General features: G+C 41.7%; 1 protein-coding gene across 1 annotated transcript in view; it reads right to left on the bottom strand.

The window, feature by feature from the left end:
• The window catches only part of Sidt1 (SID1 transmembrane family member 1), an 84,519-nt gene that overhangs the window by 30,447 nt on the left and 33,126 nt on the right, over positions 1-20,946 (bottom strand). Inside the window, exons 4-10 of the mRNA XM_051191524.1 lie at positions 18,076-18,121; positions 15,154-15,255; positions 14,480-14,563; positions 12,395-12,482; positions 10,476-10,547; positions 9,826-9,919; positions 139-182 (exon numbers count right to left, since the gene is read on the bottom strand). Coding sequence (XP_051047481.1) covers positions 139-182; positions 9,826-9,919; positions 10,476-10,547; positions 12,395-12,482; positions 14,480-14,563; positions 15,154-15,255; positions 18,076-18,121 — 530 coding nt within the window. The remainder of the gene's footprint in view (positions 1-138; positions 183-9,825; positions 9,920-10,475; positions 10,548-12,394; positions 12,483-14,479; positions 14,564-15,153; positions 15,256-18,075; positions 18,122-20,946) is intronic.

Genomic DNA, 20,946 nt, shown 5'->3' on the forward strand with positions numbered 1-20,946 from the left:
GCATTCCAGGTACAGGTTCTTTGTGTGGGCTCCATATCTCAATAGTTACCAACTATCAAACCATTTCTCACTAGTACTGCTTCTGTAGAAAGTCTGTGGATGGGAGGCTCTGGGATAAGAATCAAGGAATTCTCTTACCATCACTGGAACCAAAGCTTCCATCAATGGATTTCCTCTGGAACCTGCAAGTGAGCATACATACAAATACATACATGTTTACACATGTCCATATTCTCTTAAGATTCAGCATATTACTAGAACTAGATCCCTACACACTCTGCTGAAAATTTGTCTCCTAGGATCGCTTTAAAATGGCCTTTTGGAGATACCACTGGAAGGAATTTAAAGTGGCGGCATAGCCACTTTAGGTGACAATTTGGCACTTCCTCAGAGAGCCAAACATAGACTGATCATATGACCCAGTAATTCAATTCTCAGACATGTACATTATTTATTAACATTCATTTATTTGCAGATATAAACTTGACATCATAACATGTGTCTTTTAAAACACACAATTCAGTGTGGTTTAGTATATTAAAATACTTGTACAACTGTCACCCTGACCTAATTTTAACATTGACATTTTCATGGCCTCCTCCAAAGAAGCTGTGTCTGTTAGAGATTACTCTCCACTCTCCCCTTCCCCTAGCCCTTGCTAATCCACTTCCTGCCTTTGTAAGTTTACCTCTTCTAGACAATTTAGTATAAAGGAGATCACTGTACACATAGACTTTTTCGAGTGGCTTCCTTGATACAGAATATTTTCAAGGTTAATCTGCACTGTAGCGTGTATCAGTGCTTGAATATATTGATGCTTGAGTAATATTCCAGTGTGTGTGTGTGTGTGTGTGTGTGTGTGTGTGTGTGTGTTCTACTTTTCATTTATTTGTTTTCCCTTGATGAGTGCTTCCTATTGTTTCTGTTTCCTGTGTATTAAAATAACACTGCTATGATCACTTGTGTTCATGTTTTGTTGTTGTTGTTGTTTTGTTTTAATAGCTACATCTTCACTTCTCTTGGCTACATAACTAAAGGGGAGGTCTGAGGCTACTCAGACACGGCTATAGTGCAAGCACTGTTTCACATTCCCACCAGCAGAGTCTGAGGATTCCCATTTTTTTTTTTTTACAGCTCTGCCAATTCTCATTTTCTATTTAAAAATTTTTATTATGCCTAACCTTTAGACTTCGACACTTCATTGCAACTTTGATTTGTATTTTTCTGAGAGCTAATGATGATGCTTGCTGGGCATCCATACATCTTCTTTGAAGTATCTGTTTAAATCTTTTACCCATTTTTTAATGATTTAAATTTTTAAAAATTTATTTGTATGTATGTGTGTGTGTGTGTGTTGTGCACCTGGGTGCAATGCCCATGGAAACCAGAAGAGGGCACCAGATTCCCTGAAGCTGGAGTTACAGGTGGTGGTTGTGAGCCCCATGAGACAAACTGGGGTCGTGAATCCAACTTGGGTCCTCTGGAGGAGATTGAAACCCACTTAACCGGAAGCCTTGTGGTGGAAGGAGAGAAAGACATCCCTAACTCTCTCAAGTCATCTTCTGACCTCCACATGTGTGGCCTGTGCTCAGGCAGGAGTGTGTGTGTGTGTGTATGTGTGTACACATGCATACAAAAAATAAAATGAAGAGTTAATTCATGGATTCCCTCCTCTATCCCAATGTATAAGCTACAGAGTCTTGATTATCAAGGCTTTGGATTAAGCTCTGGTATCTGGAAGTGTCAAGTCTGCTAAATTTTGTCCTTTAAATTCAAGATCCCCACCCCCACCTCTGTGGCTATTCTCTCTGTAGAGCAAAGGACACAGATAATCAAGTAAAGAGACTGCCTACAGAATGGTATAAAATCTTGGCCAGCTACACAACTGATGGAGGTTTAGTATCTAAAATAAATAAGAATTAAAAGAAAGAAAGAAAGGACCAAGCAAGGTACCAATCAGCTCAATCATTAAATGCTTAATTAAATGAATGGGCAATTCTCTGGAGTTGAAATACAAACAGCCAACGAACTTTCAAAGCAAAACAAAACAACAAAAAAGTTCAACCTCAGTAGTCATGAGAGAAATCCAAACCAAAACACACTGAGTTTTTATCTGACCATAGTCAGAACAGAGGCCATCAGTAAAACAGACAAGGTAATGGTGCACAACTTTAATTCTGGCATTTGGGAGGCAGAGGCAAGCGGATCTCTATGAGTTTGAGGCCAGCCTGGTCTTCAGAGGGAAAGAAGGGAGGGAGGGAGTTAGGGATGAAGGGAGGGATGGAGGGAGGAAGGGAAAAGAAGATAGTAACAATGAATACTGGAAAAGATATGGATGAGGGAAATTATTATACACTGCTTGGGCCAAAAAAAAAAAAAAAAAACCCAGCCTGGCCACTGTGGTGTCTCCATGTAGTTTTCTAAAAAGACAGAATATAGATCTACCTAATGAGCCACCCACACCATTCCAAGTCTGCATGTCTCAGAAACACCCACACACAAGTCTTTATTGTTGCACTGTTCATAATAACTTAGTTACAGAGCCATCCTAGGTGCCCAGCCACAGAGGTATGGATACAAAGGTTGTGAGATACACACACACACACACACACACACACACACACACATATATGAAGAAGTTATGTCATTTTGTCATTTGCAGGAGACCAGGTGCCACTGGAGATGGTCATTTTAAGTGAATTAAGCTTCTCTCAGAAGGACAACACCCTATATTTTCTTTCACTTCTGGTTTCTAGACTTGAGTAGCCACAGAAAATAATGTTTGTATAAATGAAAAGCTCTTGGCTACTCTGTGTACCTTGCATCTTCAAATATATTTTGGGATGACTTTGTTAACTTCTATTTTGTTTCTTTTGGTTTTTTTGAAGCAAGATGGTACTTGATAGGGATCAGCCTGACTATTCCATCAAGAAGGATGCTGTGAGTAAGGTCTTTCTAATCTAATCTGGTGGTAGAGGTGCTGATGGGCAAGTGATCATCCAGACCATATATATCCAATACATTATGGTTATATATAATACATTATGGATATATATTATAATATACATATATATGTATAATACATTTGGATTAATGGACTCTACCCATGCTTGAATTAGCTTCTGGAACTGCTACAGTTTTTCGTGAGAGGAGTTCAGCAATTTCCACAGCTAAGGTCAGATAGAAAGTATCTAGTTCGCAAAATAGCAGATGGACACTAAGATAGGTTGACTGAGATGGGTGCACGCACCCAGACAATTAGTCTGGAAACTTGGCTAGCCTCAAGACTCATTCATCCTCCAGTAGATAAGGGAAATACCCCTGAACCTATAACTTGAGGCTTGTACTCATCTGCTGTCCCTGGGATCCCACAATCCCAGGCTGGCCTGCTCGAGTGTAGAGACCAAGTGCCACCGAGGCCATTCTAGGATTGACAGTTTCTTGGACCTGCCAGCAGGACATATTTTGTGATCACATCCAGCTGAGATTTCTGAGCCCAGCTGCGATGATACTGAAAATCTCTGGATCCAAATGAGTTGATGGTTTATGATTTTCTTTTCTTAGTGAAGCCAGTTTTCTAAATGCACCATTTGGAGATATCAATCAAAACAGAACCATTTGCTGACCCACGCATGGTCTTTGAAACTTCTGTATGCTGTATATTTAAAGTGACAACATGGCTGTGGGTAAGGGTCAATGATAAGGATACATACCCAGAACTGGGTGGTTGGACTTAGAGAGGGTGGGGTGGGGGGCAGGAGGTGGGGGGGGTGATAAAAACAAGAGAACACATATTCAGTGCCTGACTCCAAGCCTGCACATCCTTTGTAGGGGAATGGGAGTGGGCAGAGGGGCGGAAATGGTATTTGTATGACAGGACAGCATGAAGCCACTTGGGAAAGCTCTTAGCTCCCCAAGACTTGGGTCTATGTCCCTTACAAGTGTTTCTTATGAACTCATAGTGTGGGTTATAAGTCCCATGTGTGTTAATAATAAAATAAAAGGACTCACCAGGCAAATGACATTAGGTTGGAAGAGCATCACATAGGTGAATGGAAAACTTTGTTTTCAATGGAGGAAAAGTTCTCCTATCAGCATTTTCCCTCAGTCTAGTCCCCTGTTTAGAATGCCAAATGGCTCCGTGTCTCTAGATTTCTATTTCAGTTCGTCTATATTGGGAAAGAGTCTGTGCTTGTGCACTTGACTGGAGCGAAGTCATCTGCTGCGAACTTTCAACAGAGTCTGAGCTCAACTTCCAAAGACTCTGCTAACTTCAGCTGCTGAATAACGGCTTTAGAGACAGTCACAGCCACTTTCATCTGTTTACATGTAGACGGCACGTGTTAGCTGGCTAAGGAGAAATAATTCTATTTTCTCAACCTAAGACATAGGAAGGAAGTCTCGCCAACATGCAGAATACTGGCTCTTTATTTCAACAGAGCAGCTGTCTGAGGCAAAATGGAAATGTTTTGGGCCCACTTACATTCATAGCCTTGCTGGGGTGTAGGCTGGTGGTCACACTTCATTGGCCCAGGATTATCATCTGCCAACTGCTTCTATCATGAAAGGCACACTTTGATTAAGCCTGTTGAGAACTTTAGGCTCTAGAGCCAGGCTGCCAGAGTTCTAATCCTAACTCCTTCAGGTACTGGCAGTGCATTCTTGATCTAATTGCTTAACCTCTCTGTACTTCAGTTTCCTTAAGCTTCCACGTAGCAACAATCATAGTAGCCCAATAATAGTGGCTAGAGCATCTGATGAGATAATGAGTTTGGCACACTGTCAGACAGATACGCAGAGACAGTTAACGTGTTAGAAACAGTAACTTTTAGAGGAAACTGGTCTCCCTTCATGTCCACACTTTGCCTATATCCTAAGCTTCTGTTTTTAATACTTTTTTTTTTTAAAGTCTGGATCTCCTGTAGTTCCTTTAGCCTCAAACTCACTATGTAGACAAGGGTGAGTGACTTTGAACTCCCAACCTTCCTGCCTCCAACTCCAGAGTGTCACACGTAAGCACTGCCATGTCCAGCTCTGTTTTTAACTTTGTATTTTAAAATAACTTTAAATTTACAGAGATGTTTCAAGGATGAGTATAGAAATAGGATATAAATATCTATCAATACATCTTTTACCTAGATTTACTTGTTGTCAGCATTTCTAGCCCCTCCACCCCTCCATCTCCCTCCCTCCCTCCTTTGTTCCTGTCTTTCATCATTCTCTCTCTTGCTTTCTTTTTCTTTCTTTCTTCTCAGAAAGGATCTCACCCAGCAGCCCAAACTAACCTGGAATTCACAGTCCTCTTGCCTCCCTAGCATCTACATCAATACACCTGGCTTTGCCTGTCTCTCAGCTCTCCTTTCTCAAATGTCTAGCATGCACTCTTCCTCATATATGCTAATGTATAGCATGTCGTCATCTACATGTATGTTAGTTTCTAGCATGTAGTCATCTACATGTATATTAACTTTTCTGTGCCATTTGAAAGTCATTTGAAGTTGTTATAGATTTTTACCCTCAATATTTCTATAGAGTGAAGAAAACATCAAATTCTTTAAATTTAACACTTGCATATATATTTATTTAATGTGTTGCTGGGGATTGAACCTAGGGCTTCATGCATTCTAGGCAAGTGCTCTGCCACTGAGTTATAGCTCAGCCCACTGCTTTTTTGTTTTGAGGCAGGGTCTCCCTAAATGTCCTGGCTGGTCCTGTATTATTCTGTAGCTCATGCTGACCTTGAATTCGAGATCTTCCTCCTTTATCATCAGAGCAGCTAGGATTACAGACTCTCTCATCCACTGTTTGATGGGAGATGTCATTCTGTAAATATGTTTCTCTTATTGGTTAATGAATAAAGCACTGTTGGCCAATAGGAAAGCAAGATAGGCGGGACTAGGAGCCAAGGAGGTTTGGGAAGAGATAGGAGGAGATTCAACATGTAGGACAAACAGGGTAGAACTGAGGATCCTCTCTCCAGTAAGATGAGACCACGTGGAAATACTTAGATTAATAGAAATGGGTTTAAGACAGAGCTAGCCTATATAAAACTAGTAACTGGCTTATTGCCAAGATAGCGCCGAAAGCGAAGAAGGAAGCTCCTGCCCCTCCCAAAGCCGAAGCCAAAGCGAAGGCCTTGAAAGCCAAGAAGGCAGTGCTGAAAGGCATCCACAGCCACAAAAAGAAGATCCGCAGGTCACCCACCTTCTGGCGGCCCAAGACCCTTCGGCTCCGGAGGCAGCCCAAATACCCTCGGAAGAGCGCTCCTGGGAGAAACAAGCTTGACCACTATGCCATCATCAAATTCCCTCTGACCACTGAGTCAGCCATGAAGAAGATAGAAGACAATAACACACTTGTGTTCATTGTGGACATCAAGGCCAACAAGCACCAGATCAAACAGGCTGTGAAGAAACTCTATGACATTGATGTGGCCAAAGTCAACACCCTCATAAGGCCTGACGGAGAGAAGAAGGCGTATGTTCGGTTGGCTCCTGATTATGATGCTCTGGATGTTGCCAACAAAATTGGGATCATTTAAATTGAGTCCAGCTGGCTAATTCCAAATACACACTTTTTCACCAAAACAAACAAACAAACAAACAAACAAAAAAAAACTAGTAACTGGTCAACAGCATTATATCTAAATACAAGGTCTCTGTGTGTTATTTGGGGCTGGTGAGGCTGTGAGACCAGGGCAGTGGGAAAAACTTCTAGTAACAACTGTTTGTCTTCTAATTTCAACTAGCCTAAAACTATCCTTTACAGCATATTTTTACTTTGAATGTAAGATCCAATCTGAGGTCATGCACTGTCTTTAGCTTCTCACCTATTGTCTCTAATAGGATTCTTTACATAGCCATCTGTCCCTTTTATGACAGTTTTTGTGTCTAACTTTCCCACTTGATTAGATTAAAAATATACATCTGTAGGAATTGACACATCTGGAGGCATGCACTGCTCACTGTCTCCTTGGTAGCATTTATTTTGATGGACAGGTTGGTGTGTTTTATCTCCCCACTATATTATTATTTTTAAATATCCCACTATATTTATCATTTTTTCCCTTATGGCTTAGCAATTTATGAAACTGCACAACCACCCAGTTCCTCATCTGACTCCCCTCCTTAACTTAGCATTCATTGATGACTTTGCTTTACTTTCTTAGTATTGGGAGTTGAAGCCATGGTCTGGCACATGCTAAGCAAATGGTCTACCACTGAGCTACAACCACAGACTTGGTGGTTTTCTGTTTGTTTGTTTTTGTTTTTTAGATTTTTATTTATTTTATATACCAACCAGTTTCCTTACCTTCCTCTCCTTATATTTCCTACCCCCACCTCCCTTCTACCCCTTTCCACCATCCATTCCTCTATTGAGATGGGATAAGACCTCCTCTAGGAATCAACAAAGAATGGCATATTAAGTTGAGGCAGGACCAAGCTCCTCCCCCCCTGCATCGAGGCTGAACAAGGCAATCCACCATAAGAAATAGGTTTCAAAGAACCAGATTATGCATCAGCATCAGGTCCTGGTCCTACTGCTAGGGGCCCCACAAAAGACCATGATACACAGTTGTCATCTAGAGGGCTTAGGTCAGTCCCATGCTGGCTCCCAGCTGTCTGTCCAGAGTCATGTGCTCCCACAAACTCAGGCCAGCTGTCTCTCTGGGTTTCCCCATTATAATCTTGACCCCCCCTCACCCTCTTCATATAATCCCTCCACCCTCTTTTCAACTGAACTCTGGGAGCTTGTCCCAGAGCTTGGCTATGGATGTCTACATCTTCTTCCATCAGGTGCTGAATGAAGGCTCTATAATGACAATTAGGGTGGTCACCATGAGGCAGGCTCTTACTAAGACTCACTCTGTGGCTCAGACAGCTCTTGAGCTTTCAGTGCTCTTCCTCAGCCTCCCGAGTTGCTGAGAGTACAGGCCTGTGCCACCAGACCTGGATCTATTGACGACTCCTAACCTGAGCTAGTGTTAGCTGTGATGTTTGCAAATGACTTCCCAACCCCAGCACTTCCTCTGCAGTCAGCTCTTGGTCTGCTACAGGGGAGATACTGAAGGGCCCAGCCCCTCACCCAGTCCCCTGCTTTGTCAGCCCTTACAGGCTGCATAAAAGACCCAGCAAGATGTAGGCCCCAGACTCAACAGTGTGTGTTGAGGCCCCACCCACCCTCACCTTGCCCTAATTAGTGGGAAGAAACTGCCAGATGTCCTCCCATGTGGTAAGGAACCAATCAGAACTTAGCTGGAGGGCCTTGGATGTGCTTTACTGATAATAGTGGAATGCTGTATGTAGCAACATCCCTCTGATGGCCTCCAGGCCAGCTGCAGCTGACCAGCCAACTCAGGACAGGTTCCCCCATCCTGGAGGTGCGCCAAACCTGAGACTGTTGCTATGCAGCTAGCAGACCCCCCCAGACCCTTTTACTCTATCCCCAACCTATGCCCCACTGCTGCTAGGGTCCCTTCTACTCTACCCACTGATGGAGGACCCTAAAAAGACTCTTAGCTTTTGCATCTGTTCTAGTCTCTTGGTGGTTTGGGGGATTCAGAGTCTGGGCACAACAATACATTCATTTTAACATCAGTATTTGTTGGGAGCGCCTTTCCTTGATGGACAGCTGTTGTTTTAGATTTGCTGAATTCACTGGATCTATATTTGTGGGTATTTATTTCTTCATATATTCCCATATTTCCCCCAAATGGGTTATAATGCATAACTCTAATTATTTTGGTGCTTAAATCCACTCAGGTTTGGTAATGGTGGACCTGTTTTTATTTAGGTTTTCAGTTGTGCTAGATCTCAGACCAAAGACACACTAAGGAAGCACTCACCACTGAGTCACACTCCCAGACCTTGGTTTTCAGAGACAGGGTCTCCATGCTGACTTGAACTCTCTGTTTAGTTTATGTAGACTCTACACTTCCCAGTCTCCTCTCCTCTAAGCACATCCCTGGAGGGAGTTGGGGTGGGGAGGTGTGGGTAGTAGAAGGCTCAAAGGTTTTCTGAGAGTGTAGGAGAGAGAGGGGCCTTTGCTACTGAGATTGCTGTCAAGGAGCTCTTCCCACAGTCCTGTGTCTTGCTTAGAGTGCTCATTGCTTTCTGCAGCCTTTGTTCTGCGCCCCCCCCCCATGTTTAAGAGCAGAGGGAAAACAACATTTGTTTACTGTAAGCCTCCTGCCGTCCTTTTGTAGTTGTTTCTCAGAAAGCATAACAGAAACAGAATTCTCAAAGCTCTGTGCAAGCTGAGAGAGGCAAAGAGTGTTACAGAATCTTTTATTTATTTATGTTTTTCACCAGAGGCTCCAAGTCCTTAGGCAGGGGAATTTCCTTGATCCAGCTGCCCCATAGTTACCTCTCCCTTTCCTCCTGAAGGAACGTTTTTTTTTACTGGGAAATTGGTGCACCTGGTAATATGTATCAAGGCACGTCACTCTTGCTAGGTCTACCTCGAGATCTATTTAGGCACTACATTTCCCTTCGACACAATGATTAAGTCTGTTTCTATACTCTATGCAGGGGAAAAGCTGACAATGTCCTACAGTGTGTGTGATTTACAGCAAGTATTCTCAGGGTATAAAGACAGTCTAGTTGTTTTGTTGTGGTGGTTTCATAATGAAAATTCTGCTGGCATGTTAGTGGAACATTGACTTCAGATCTGCCAGTGAGCCGATTTTGGTCTCATTTCTCAGATGATAAAGCGCAGAAGGGCAAGCAGCTGGCCGGAGATCTCAGCGGCCGGTCAATGTGTTCCTAAGCCTGTGCTCTAAGCATGAGGTGGAGGGGTAAAGGGCATGAAGACACCACCGCCTACCTCACATAATGGATGAGCATGATGAGCAGGCATCCCAGGTAGAAGGACAAGAAGATGGATACACTGAAAAGACTGGACTTCACATACACAGATTCTGGGGAGAAAGAGTCAGTTTTAGTCAGCTTGCCCTAGGGACAAGGAGGCCTATATTGGGAACAGTACAGCTTAAAGAATCGGCCTCCATCACATCTATTCTTAAATCCCAATATATTTTCACTGAAGCTGCAGAAGTATGGGAGGCCACCCAGATGCAGTATCTATAGTAATGTCTACCCTTGGAAGTGGGGGTGGGGTGTGAGCTGGGGGGATTACTGTATACATCTTTAGAATCGAGTCTCTCCTTTCTTCTGCTCTCCTCCTCCCCTCCTTCCCCCTTCCTCTCCTCTTCCTCTTCTTTCCTTCTATTTATCCCTCCCTCCCCACCCCTTCTGTGCTAGAGGGCCTTGCACAAATTAGGCAAGCACTCTGCCACTAAACCACACCCCTAGCCTGCCTCTTCCTCTTCAAAAAGACCTAATTCTATCTCTAAGTTAAGTGGACTCTAGTCTTCTTAGGATGTCTCCTTTTGAGGGGAAGATAATAACACTTAGTTATATGATAGATCTCCCAGCACAAGAATCTCTACTCTGCACTCCAGAGCCAAAACCAACCTTTGATGGATGGGACAATGGTCACTTTCAGGTTCTTTGATCGTTGTAGATTCCAGGTCTGGTTTTCATTTTCTGGTTAAAAAAAAAGCAAACAAATAAACAAACAACAACAAAAAGCCAAACAAAAAACCCAAAAAACAAAACAAACAAACAAACAAACAAAAAACCCACAGCAACAACATACAGAAAAGCAAGGCCCACAGGCAGTGGGTCAGATATTAGACCCTCATCCTCCAATCTGAACCGTTACATTATACCGTGTCCAGAATCTACTGTGCCCTCTGTACAAGAACTGGGGTAAAAGCCAACATCGAACGCATCGGGAGTCCCTCTGGCTAAGACTCGGACTGGCCTTTGTGTGGGTGCATTTTAGAAGCACCAATCAGCACAAATGAAATGGATCAGCAGTCTTCCTTCTTTATGTAGAAGATTTGACCTTTCTCCTGATGTCCACAAACAACTCAAGAAGAGTGTGCCCCAAACAGATAGCTACAGCCTCTGTAGCTAACATGTTCCCACCCAGTGAAAATCTGTTTTTCTTTACACAGTCATTATGGCCCTAGAGCTTATCAAGGAACCTTAGACACTGGCAAGACTACAGAGCTATGTAATTAAGAGATTAAAGCACACACAAGCAGAAATGTCACCTGACACCAAGGGGGCCATGTTATACTCAACAGAAAACACCTTCTGTGTTGGTGACATACGGCCCATTGTCACGGGGTCTGTGTTCTCAATTAAGGGTCTATTCTACTCTGGGCAGCACGACTATTGCATATGCACAGGAGCTTATATAACCTCTCATCATCAGGATAAGTTACATTTGACTTTCTTATTGTTTTGTCAGGTACAATTTTGGCAACTGAGATGGTAAACTTTAGGTTTTCTTTGTACATCCTTGTGGAAAGGCTGATTGCTGACCCCTTTAAATGGACTTTTAATAATGTTTTTATTGCATTCATTCTCTCTTTCTCGTGTGTGTGTGTGTGTGTGTGTGTGTGTGTGTGTGTGTGTGTGTGTGTGAACTTGCTGGAGCTGTTCCTATCCTTCCTTCATAGAGTATCCAGAGATGAATGGAGGATGGAATTTAAGTCAGCTGGCTTGTTGGTAGGCATCTCCTCAGCCCAGGAAACAGATCCTTTTGCATTTACATGGCAAAAGCAAATGAAATGCCAGCTAATGGAACTCATTCTGTATGGCCTGGTATAAGACTTAAAAAATTGAGATGCTGTACAAAATCAAGCCAATCAACATTCTAGCATTGAAGGGAAAGGAGCTCATGACCCTCCACTGAGGAATTATTGACAGTTGATGGCTTCTGTGGGAGGGAGTCTTCTTTAACAGGGCAGCCTCTGATAGACGGACCATACTCCAGTGGATGACCCCACACCCTGAACATACAGTCTTAAAAACTAGACTCTGTGTGTTATGTAAAAAATAAACAAGAAAGAGGATGTGAAGCTGGGAGGAAGTGGAGAGGGGTGGGTGGATCCGGAGTTAGGAATAGACTAGGAGTTGAAAAGGATTAAAATGCATTGTATAAGATGCACAAAGAATTGAAAATATTATATTGGAAAGCTGAAGGTACTAAAGGATATCTGTAGTACCAATATAGATGGATATAGGGTTATCTTCATTTTAGTTTTCAAGACAGGGCTTCTCTGTGTAACAGGCCTAGGGGACCTGTAAATAGTTCCATAGACCAGGCGGCCTTGAACTCACAGAGATCCACCTGCCTCTGCTTCCCGAGTGCCGGGAATATAGGTATTCACCACCACAACACCCCCTTCATTTTGTTTTTTAATCCAAGTGTCTCTGAGTGCTTTGTCAAGTCACTGGTGCTAGGCCCCCAGGAAGAGCGAGAGGTGAGCTTTTGGCTTCCTTCCCTCCTCTTCCAAGCATCCCTCAGTGCCTCTTACCCTGGATGAAGAATGATCCCCCGCAAGCGTAGTCTTCAGGTTTTATCACAAACACCACGAAGAACTGCTCATCTGGAAAATCCTTCTTCTGTGTAAGACATAACAACCTCATGATTTGCAGGGAAGAAAGACAGCCAGGAAGGGAAAGTCCATGGGGGTGGGGGACAGGAAGAGAAAGGAAGAAAAGGAAAATTCACCCCTGTCCTCTGACTCCTCAGAAAGGGTTTCCACAGTCCCACTGCCTACTCCACAACAGCCATGAACATCACTTCATCCAAGAAATTAGTATAAATAGGTACGTGGAGAATTTCAAAGCCTGTTCCCACTTGAGGACTTAGTATTATAATAAACACCGTAAGCAATAGCTAGACTTAACAAATAATATTTGTATAAATACATGTACATATAAGAACACATATGTAGGAGATGGGCTTGCTATGTAACCCACATTGGTCTTGAACTCTTGATCCTCCTACCTCAGCATCTTGAGTGCTGGCATTATAGGCATACACCCAGCTATTTATCCATTTTAATTTAAAATCTAATAAGAAATAACTTGTCTAAAATCATGCCATAAATAGTTAAATAAATAATGCATGTTGGAGAGATGAAGGCATTGGGAAAGGGGCCGTGCCTCTGGCTTTGACTTCTGAACCTGTCCCTCTTTAGTCCTGGTTCAAGTGGGGTTAACAAAATAACTATTAATTACAGTACTTTAACCCAGGCAGTTTTTGTCATGCTCAAATTTCTGATATTGTGTATAGTTCACTGAGAAAATGTCTAAAACTGAAGCACATGCCCAAAAGAGAAGAGGCAATTTACTGCCAGATACACAGAAAGTAGACATAGTAGGTTTGGCTACGCTTTGCCCTTCATTGCCCTGGTATAATTTTTTTTTTTTTTTGTCAGCTTGACACAAACTAGGCTCATCTGGGAAGAAGGATTCTCAATTGAGAAAATGCCTTCCTAATCACCTGTAGGCAAGTCTGTGGAGCATTTTCTTCATTAATGATTGATGTGGGAGGGCCCAGCCCACTGTGGATGGTGCCCTGGGCAGGCGATCCTGGGTTATATAAAAAAAAGTAATGTCCTTCCATGGCCTCTGGTTTAGTTTCTGCCCCCCAGGTTCTTGCCTGGAGTTCCTGCCTTTGCTTTCCTCCATGATGAACTATGATGTGAAGGTGTAAATCAAATTTACCCTTTCTTCCCCAAGTTTGATTTGGTTATGATGTTTTATACAGCACTAGAAAGCAAATTAAAACACCTACTGTTGTTATTGTTGTTGTTGTTGTTGTTGTGTGTGTGTGTGTCCTTTTTAAATTGGGGATCACATCATTCTGGTATGCTAAGGAAGAAATAAACAGGGAAAGCAAGATATTTGGGGAATTAAATCTGTGATGCTCAAAATCAAGTTTGACTGATAATTTCTAGGTCTGATATCCAAGCTACACTTAGCTTCTCTGCATTTTTTTGTCTATTAATCAACCAGCAATGTTGTCTGATTCTACATGAACCAAGTCACGAATTTCTTAAGCACCAAACCCAGAGACAGAGGTAGAATGTCCTTGGAATATGGTGACATAACATATGTACATTTTTTTTTTGCTACAAAATACCAATGATGTAACTGTTTATTCACAGATACCAAATGGGCAAAGTGTCGCATGAATAAGGCTCATATGCCTTCGAATCTGTCATTCCCTCCAGAGTTGAATCCAACTTTTGGTGAATGCAACTGGTAGAAAAATTATTATAACATACTAAATTTCTTTAAATGGCTGTCATAAGCTTTGTCCTAAATTGCCACACCTCACTGAAGAACTTAACACCTCATCTGGACTTCCAGATATATGTCCTACTGCATGGTAGATTCCCAAGAACCCCCAAGGGGATGCCTAAAAGGATAGCACTGCCCACCTCCATCCAGGCACCAACTACAGGCAGGGCACTATTCATTTTTAAACCAATCAGAAAGAAAAGACATCCAAGTACACAGTGGACAGCCATCTCCTTTGAATGCAGGTCCAGTAGGTGAGTGGCTATCTGTTGAACATCATGACTGTGACTTCAGAGGCAATGTCTCACCTGTAGCGTGATGGCAGCTTTCTTGGTCATGGACTGATACACACCATTGAACTCCACGTTGTGGTCCAGATCATACACTGGACACTAAAGCACACGAGAGACAAAAAAAGAGCGTCTCAGCACTGTCACATGATGTCACTCCATATACATACGTGTGTCAGGGTTGTGCTGCCTGGGTCACAGGCTGGGGGAATCTTTTAATCTAGACACCATGGAAAAGTTTTCTGCAAAACAGTCATGAAATGGTCCTCTTAAAATGTGGACTTTGACCTAAACTGTAAGAATCAGTCTATATAGAAGAGAGCTATAGGAAGACTGCCTTAAAGTATATACATTTCTTATTTTTTTTTTTTTGTTACCATCTTAGGATACAGAAAAGATCTAATATTATGACAACAATCTAAAAACAAAACAGGTGATAGGCTTTTTCACTGAACTTCCAACTGGGTTTTCTTTGTTACTTGTCATGACCTATTCTGCATCCCCCATCTTTTATTTGTGGTGGTGAGATACTTCTTATCTCTCATCAATGTCAGCGAACATGGACTGCCCACTCGAGTGTGTGCATGAGATGTTATTATTTGGCATTTGGGGGTGATACAGCCCCCCCCCCCACATCTATTCTGGAATACTAGACTCTTACAAGCTAGAAGGTTGACAGTATCAGAGCTTACCATGATGTTCTGAACAGAGACAACTGAACATGGGTAAGCCTTCTCAGACACCACTTTAATGATAACAGAATCCACATCTTCAGGAAATTTGTATAGAAAATACTGAGAATGAAAAAAAGAAAGACGTGATTTACTAATCTTAAGAACTGTTTATAGAAATACAAACCATGGGTTGCATGGTTTTCTCTACCACCAAGTGTGAATTTCAGATGCAAAGCTCAGTTTATGGCCATTGTTTCAGTCATCTATTCATCTCATACATGTTAAGCAACAAACTGTTCTGCACAGGGCTCTGTGCCCGACATGAAGAAGATAGCCGTGAAGGTAATTGGCCATTTACACAAGGCTGCCTTTTCATTTTAGGGTACAACCATTTCTTATCAACTAACTTAGAAGAATCTTTTCCCTAAACTGAGATATTCTGAGAAGCTATTTAGATCAAAAGACTGAGTTTGATATTGAGCCCTTGAAATATGTCCGTGATTTGGCCTAAATTTATTTTCCAAGTATCAGGTAGGGGTGTGTGTGTGTGTGTGTGTGTGTGTGTGTGTGTGTGTGTGTGTGTGTGTAGGAGAGAGAGCAATACATGTGTGGTGACTGCACAGCCCAGAAGAGGGTGTTCACTAAGATGAGAGGAAGGCAAGTGACATCATTTTTATTTTTGAGTCGATCAAGGTAGGTGCTGGCGACTACACTCTAGTCCTTTGTAGCTGCCATGTGCACCCTTGACCTCTGAGTCACCTTTCCTAACCCACAGGCAACTTTACCAACAGGAAGAGGTGATATGCTCTACTTACCTCAGTTTTGAACCCATTGGAAAAACATATTAACTCTTAAAACATTTTAAACAGTTAAAAATGGTGGAAATGAGAATTTAGCTCAATCATTTCAAGTGTGGCAACCATATGAGAAACACAAGTTTGTGATTAAGGCTGTGTGGAAACCCACCCTAATGAGACTGACATCTTACAGACCTAGTAAACACATCATTTTAAAACGAGTTTTGTATTCAAGTATCCCCTTTACTAGTACTGTATCAAGAACTAATTCAATATGAATAGAACATCAGAATTAAGAAATAGCACTCACATTCCTGTTTAGAAGTCTTTTCATGCCTTGTATGACTGCATTTTGGAGCATGAATCAAAAACTCATGAAACAGGGTTATTCCAAGGGAAGTCCCAGGGTGGCTGTCAGGACAGCCACACTTTATAACTCAAGAGCATTATGGTTAGTAATGGATATATATTACTAGCCTTTTATGTAAGAAGTCAATAGTTTTGAATACTTAATATGTCAAACTATTATCAGCCTTATTTATCTCTAACTCCCCAAGGAATGTTTTAGACCCCTGCCTTAAAATATGTTTTATTCAGAAAGACTTTATTTGTATTTTATGTGTCTGTTTTGTCTGCATCTATGTCTATGTACCACATGCACACATTGCCCCAGGGATCAGAAGAAAGAATTATATATCCTAGAATTAGAGTTAAGATATAGGTATAAGTCACCATGTAGATATCAGGAACCAAACTCAGGTCCTCTTCAAGAGCTGCAAGTGTTCTTAATTATTGGACCTCCTACCTAGCCCCCCTCAATACCCCATTGATTTAAATGGTCAATAACTATGAAGATGAACAAACTATGCCCTGTGGCCTTTCTTGCCATTGGGCATCAGTATACAGGATGAATTTCACAGAAAGAAAAGTTAAATCTTAGCTTTGCTGAAGGCCAGAGATGTGGCTCAGCTGGTAAAGTACTTGCTTAGCTTGTAAAAGATCCAGAGTTCAATCCCCAGCACTACAAAACAGAAGTACATGTTTGGGAGCACTGCTTTATACATCTATTCCCAACATGATCAATATCATCGTGGCAGCCATTTGAAATTGGCTATGGTGGAGGAATTTACACCAAAGAAATGGGCATAAGCTACAAATCAAATTTTGCCCTCCCCCCACGAGTTGTTAAATATTTACAAACACACTAGTGATTTTAATAGAGTTACAAATGTCTACACTATCTAATCACCAGTTTTACTATATTCAAAATGAAAGCTAAGTAAACATTTATGAACAAAATCATATTAAAGCCTTCAAAAAACATAGTATAACTATTGTGACATATAGGTCAGTTTTTTTGTTTTGTTTTGTTTTTTCTGTTTCAGTATGTAGCCGAGGCTAGCTTGGAATGTGCTATGTAGCTCAGACTGGCCTCTAATTCATTTCTCTTGTCTTGGTTTTGGTGTTTAGCGTGGTAAGATGAAGTGGTAAACCACTACATATGTCCAAAACCTATTTTGAACTCGTTACAGCATAAAACCATGAAAGGAAAAAAAAAAAGCTAGTTAGAAATGTCATCAGGAAAACAATCTTTAAAAAAATCAGTCTCATGTATCTATTTTGCTTGTTGTTGTTGTTGTTGTTTTTGAGGATCACATAAAAATAGTAAATTATTTTTACTGACAGGGGACACAAACTCAATCTGCCAATATTATGACAGAAATGGAAATCTGTCTTATTTTTGCATTTTCATAACAGCCATTTGCATATCTGTCTGCTGTCAGTCTTCCACTCTCTTCCTTCCTGCCCTATCTCAGTCACCAGGGCTACAATCACAGAGTCTTTATCTCCTTCCTCTTCCAAGAGCACCCAGTACTATCTAACATCCCTCAGGACATACCAGACACATGACTTTACTCAATGAAGTTCATCCTAAGGAACATTGGAAATAAATATCATGCTTCCCATTTTATCCCAATAAAGGTGGTGATACTAAATGTGCTTAAGACCTCAGTAACAGCCCGGATACACAGAGTAAGATCAAGGGTAATAACACATGCTGGCTTCACTCTTCCTTCTCTATGGCTTCTGTGTGCAAGAGCGGCAGGCAGGCTCTCGATAACCGTTGGAAATCTTTGCTTACCTGAGGCTGAGAGGGGCTGGCAGAGAAGTGGAAGGCAACATTTGTCCTGAGAAATGCAAGAGGGAAAATTGAGAGAAAATAATGAGTCGACAAGCAAGAACTAGGTACTTAAAGGAGAGCCACTTAAAGTAGGTGTCCAGTGCCTTGCCCCTTTTGAAGGGCATTTGGTCCTGCAATTTGATAAACTTCATGGAGACTCTGTACTTTCAACAATAAAGAATGATGAAGCTGGGGAAGAAGATTGCTTTTACATCATTAAACACCCATGAGGTCATACCTGTATAAACACCTCATTTAGTTTTATGGTTGCTTTTGCCTTTGGACTCTCTTAAGATATTATAATCAAGTCACATAATCAATATAGTTCTCTTATATATAGACTGATTCTGAGTATGAGAAGTGGGTAGCAAGAGAGGAAATACAGGCTGGAGTCCTTTTGAATAATGTAGGTACACTTTCACAATAACGTTAATGCACCCACTGCAGAAGAACAGTGCTTTAAAAACAGGGTGAACAGATGGCCACTGTAGGACAATTGGTAGGGGTGGGAATATGCTTTTCTTGTCCCAAATGTCTCCCCAGTCTCCTGCAACACTTCCTGATTTCCCAGAATTTCATCCTCTGGCCTTTAGGCTTTGTCTTCTAACACGGGTCTTTAAAATAAAAGTATCACCCAACAAACCCAGAGAAGTAACTTGATCTCTAAGTAGAAACGGACTGTGAATTAGTTTCTAATATACTAAGACAGCAAGGATCCAGGCACAGAGAGAGAGCAAGTGCTAAAATTACATAAGAGGAAGGTTTTGTAGCATCCAGTGCTGTCTGGTGCATATCTGTGAAGCAGTTGAAGAGGCTGGAAAACACAAAGATGACCGTGTTCTCCTAAGGGCTGCTCTCTGTGCACCTGGACTCATCAGTAGTGTCATAGATCACTCATTAAGGCCACCACACTCAAGTTCTTAAAACAGATGAAATGGCCACTCTCCCAAGTGCATCCCTTCTTGCATTGCCGAGTCTGAACTTCAGGATTCCTTCCCCATCTTCGTTCTCTAGCACTCTCTGAAGTTTCTTTTCACTCCCAACTTTCCTTTTATAAAAAATTAAAAACCTCAAGCATTTCTTTAGAAATAGCATGTCAAGACACTTGGGTGAGATGCATATAATATGAGATATTACTCAGAAGTCATAAAATTTGAGCACTGTTCATAAAGGTAATGGTTGTCATTGGTCTGGTCTCTGAATTGAGCTCACAGAAATGGGTGCAATTTTTATATATTAACTTTTGGCATAAATTGCTACCCATGTGGGTGAGTGGTTCTATAGGAGCACAGTAGTAAACTCCTGACCTCAAGTCGTCTAAAGATGCCAACATCACTATCAAATGAATGGTACATCTACGCTAGAGCCTGCCGGCAGCTAGAGTAAATGCTAGCAGAGCTGTGTGTGTGGCCTGGGCAGTACCCTTTCAATGGGAACTGTCACTTGCTTTAGGGCAACATGGGGCCTTCAAACCTCTTATGGTCAGGTCAGAAGAATGACAAAAATGACTTTTGGAGGTTATGTCTTTCTAGGTTAGCAACAGACAGAATGTGATTTCCTGAAGTAATATCTGTACTTTGATCAGAAATTTGATTTTGTTTTTTGAAACAGTGTTTCTCTGTGTAGTCCTGACTATCTTGAAATTTGTTCTGTAGACCAGGTTAGCTTCAAACTCACAGATATCAGCCTGCCTCTGCCTCCTGAGTGCTGGGATTAAAAGTGTGTGCTGTCACTACCACCCTGCCAGAAATCGATTTTTATAAAATGTCTCTCATGATTTGAATTCCAATTGTAACAATGGATCAACATAGACTTTCTAAGGTTTTATTTGTTTGTTTGTTTGTTTTGGTTGTTTGGGTTTTATTGTCTTTAAAACAGTGAAATTTGCTGGTTGAACATTTGCTGGTCGACAGTGGCGCATGCCTTTATTCCCAGCACTTGGGAGGCAGAGGCAGGAGGATCTCTGTGAGTTCAAGGGCAGCGTGGTCTACAGAATGAGTTGCAGGACAGCTAGGGCTGTTACACAGAGAAACCCTGTCTGGAAAAACCAAACCAAACCAAACAAAAAACCCAAACAACAACAAACCCTCAGTGACATTTAAACCTTTAAACCTTCTGGCTTTTGTGGAACAAAACAAGAGCTATGAAACAAACAGTATGAAACAGTATCTTTTGGTGTAGTCCTGACTGAGCCACACAAGGTGTGATTTATCAAAGGTTTTCTTCATCAGTCCATAGCACAAAATTAACTGAAAGTCACCGGCACCTTTAGTGTTTGTTACAGCAAGAAGCATCAAAGTTTCAATTTGTTTGTTTCAGATACAAATGCTTATGCAAGAGACTAAAACCCAACTTTGTTCCCCTGCTTTGGCTGTTAAAGGAAGCCCGGAAGGGGAAAGAAACATACACAAGAGTCAAGAGAGGAGATACAGATAAGGAAGATGGGGAAAAGAAGGGGCAGAAAGGCGTTCAGAGGGATGGAGAGAGAGCAAAAAAATATTTACAGGAGAGTAATAAAATATAAGGAAGAAGAGAGAGGATGGAGAGGCAGAAACAAACAGTAGTTTTGAGTGACAGTCACAGGACTGGACATCTCATAACAGTGAGCTCTTGGCAGGGCACAGTCGGTGTTCCAAGTCCACTTTGTTTGTTGAAGGAAATGATGTTGTTATTATTACTCAGCACCATAGACTTCATAATATCCCTCCCTGTTGTCTGCTGGTTGCCATCTGTCGTAGGCTGACCCCAGCCAGCCCTTGCTCCAGCCCTCCTGCTATCATCTCACCCTCCAGGCTTCATCCTTCTTGTGTGTGCAATCTGTCCACATGCACC

The sequence above is a fragment of the Phodopus roborovskii genome, unplaced genomic scaffold, assembly GCF_943737965.1.
Source record: "Phodopus roborovskii unplaced genomic scaffold, PHOROB, whole genome shotgun sequence".
NCBI classification, from domain to species: Eukaryota; Metazoa; Chordata; class Mammalia; order Rodentia; family Cricetidae; genus Phodopus; species Phodopus roborovskii.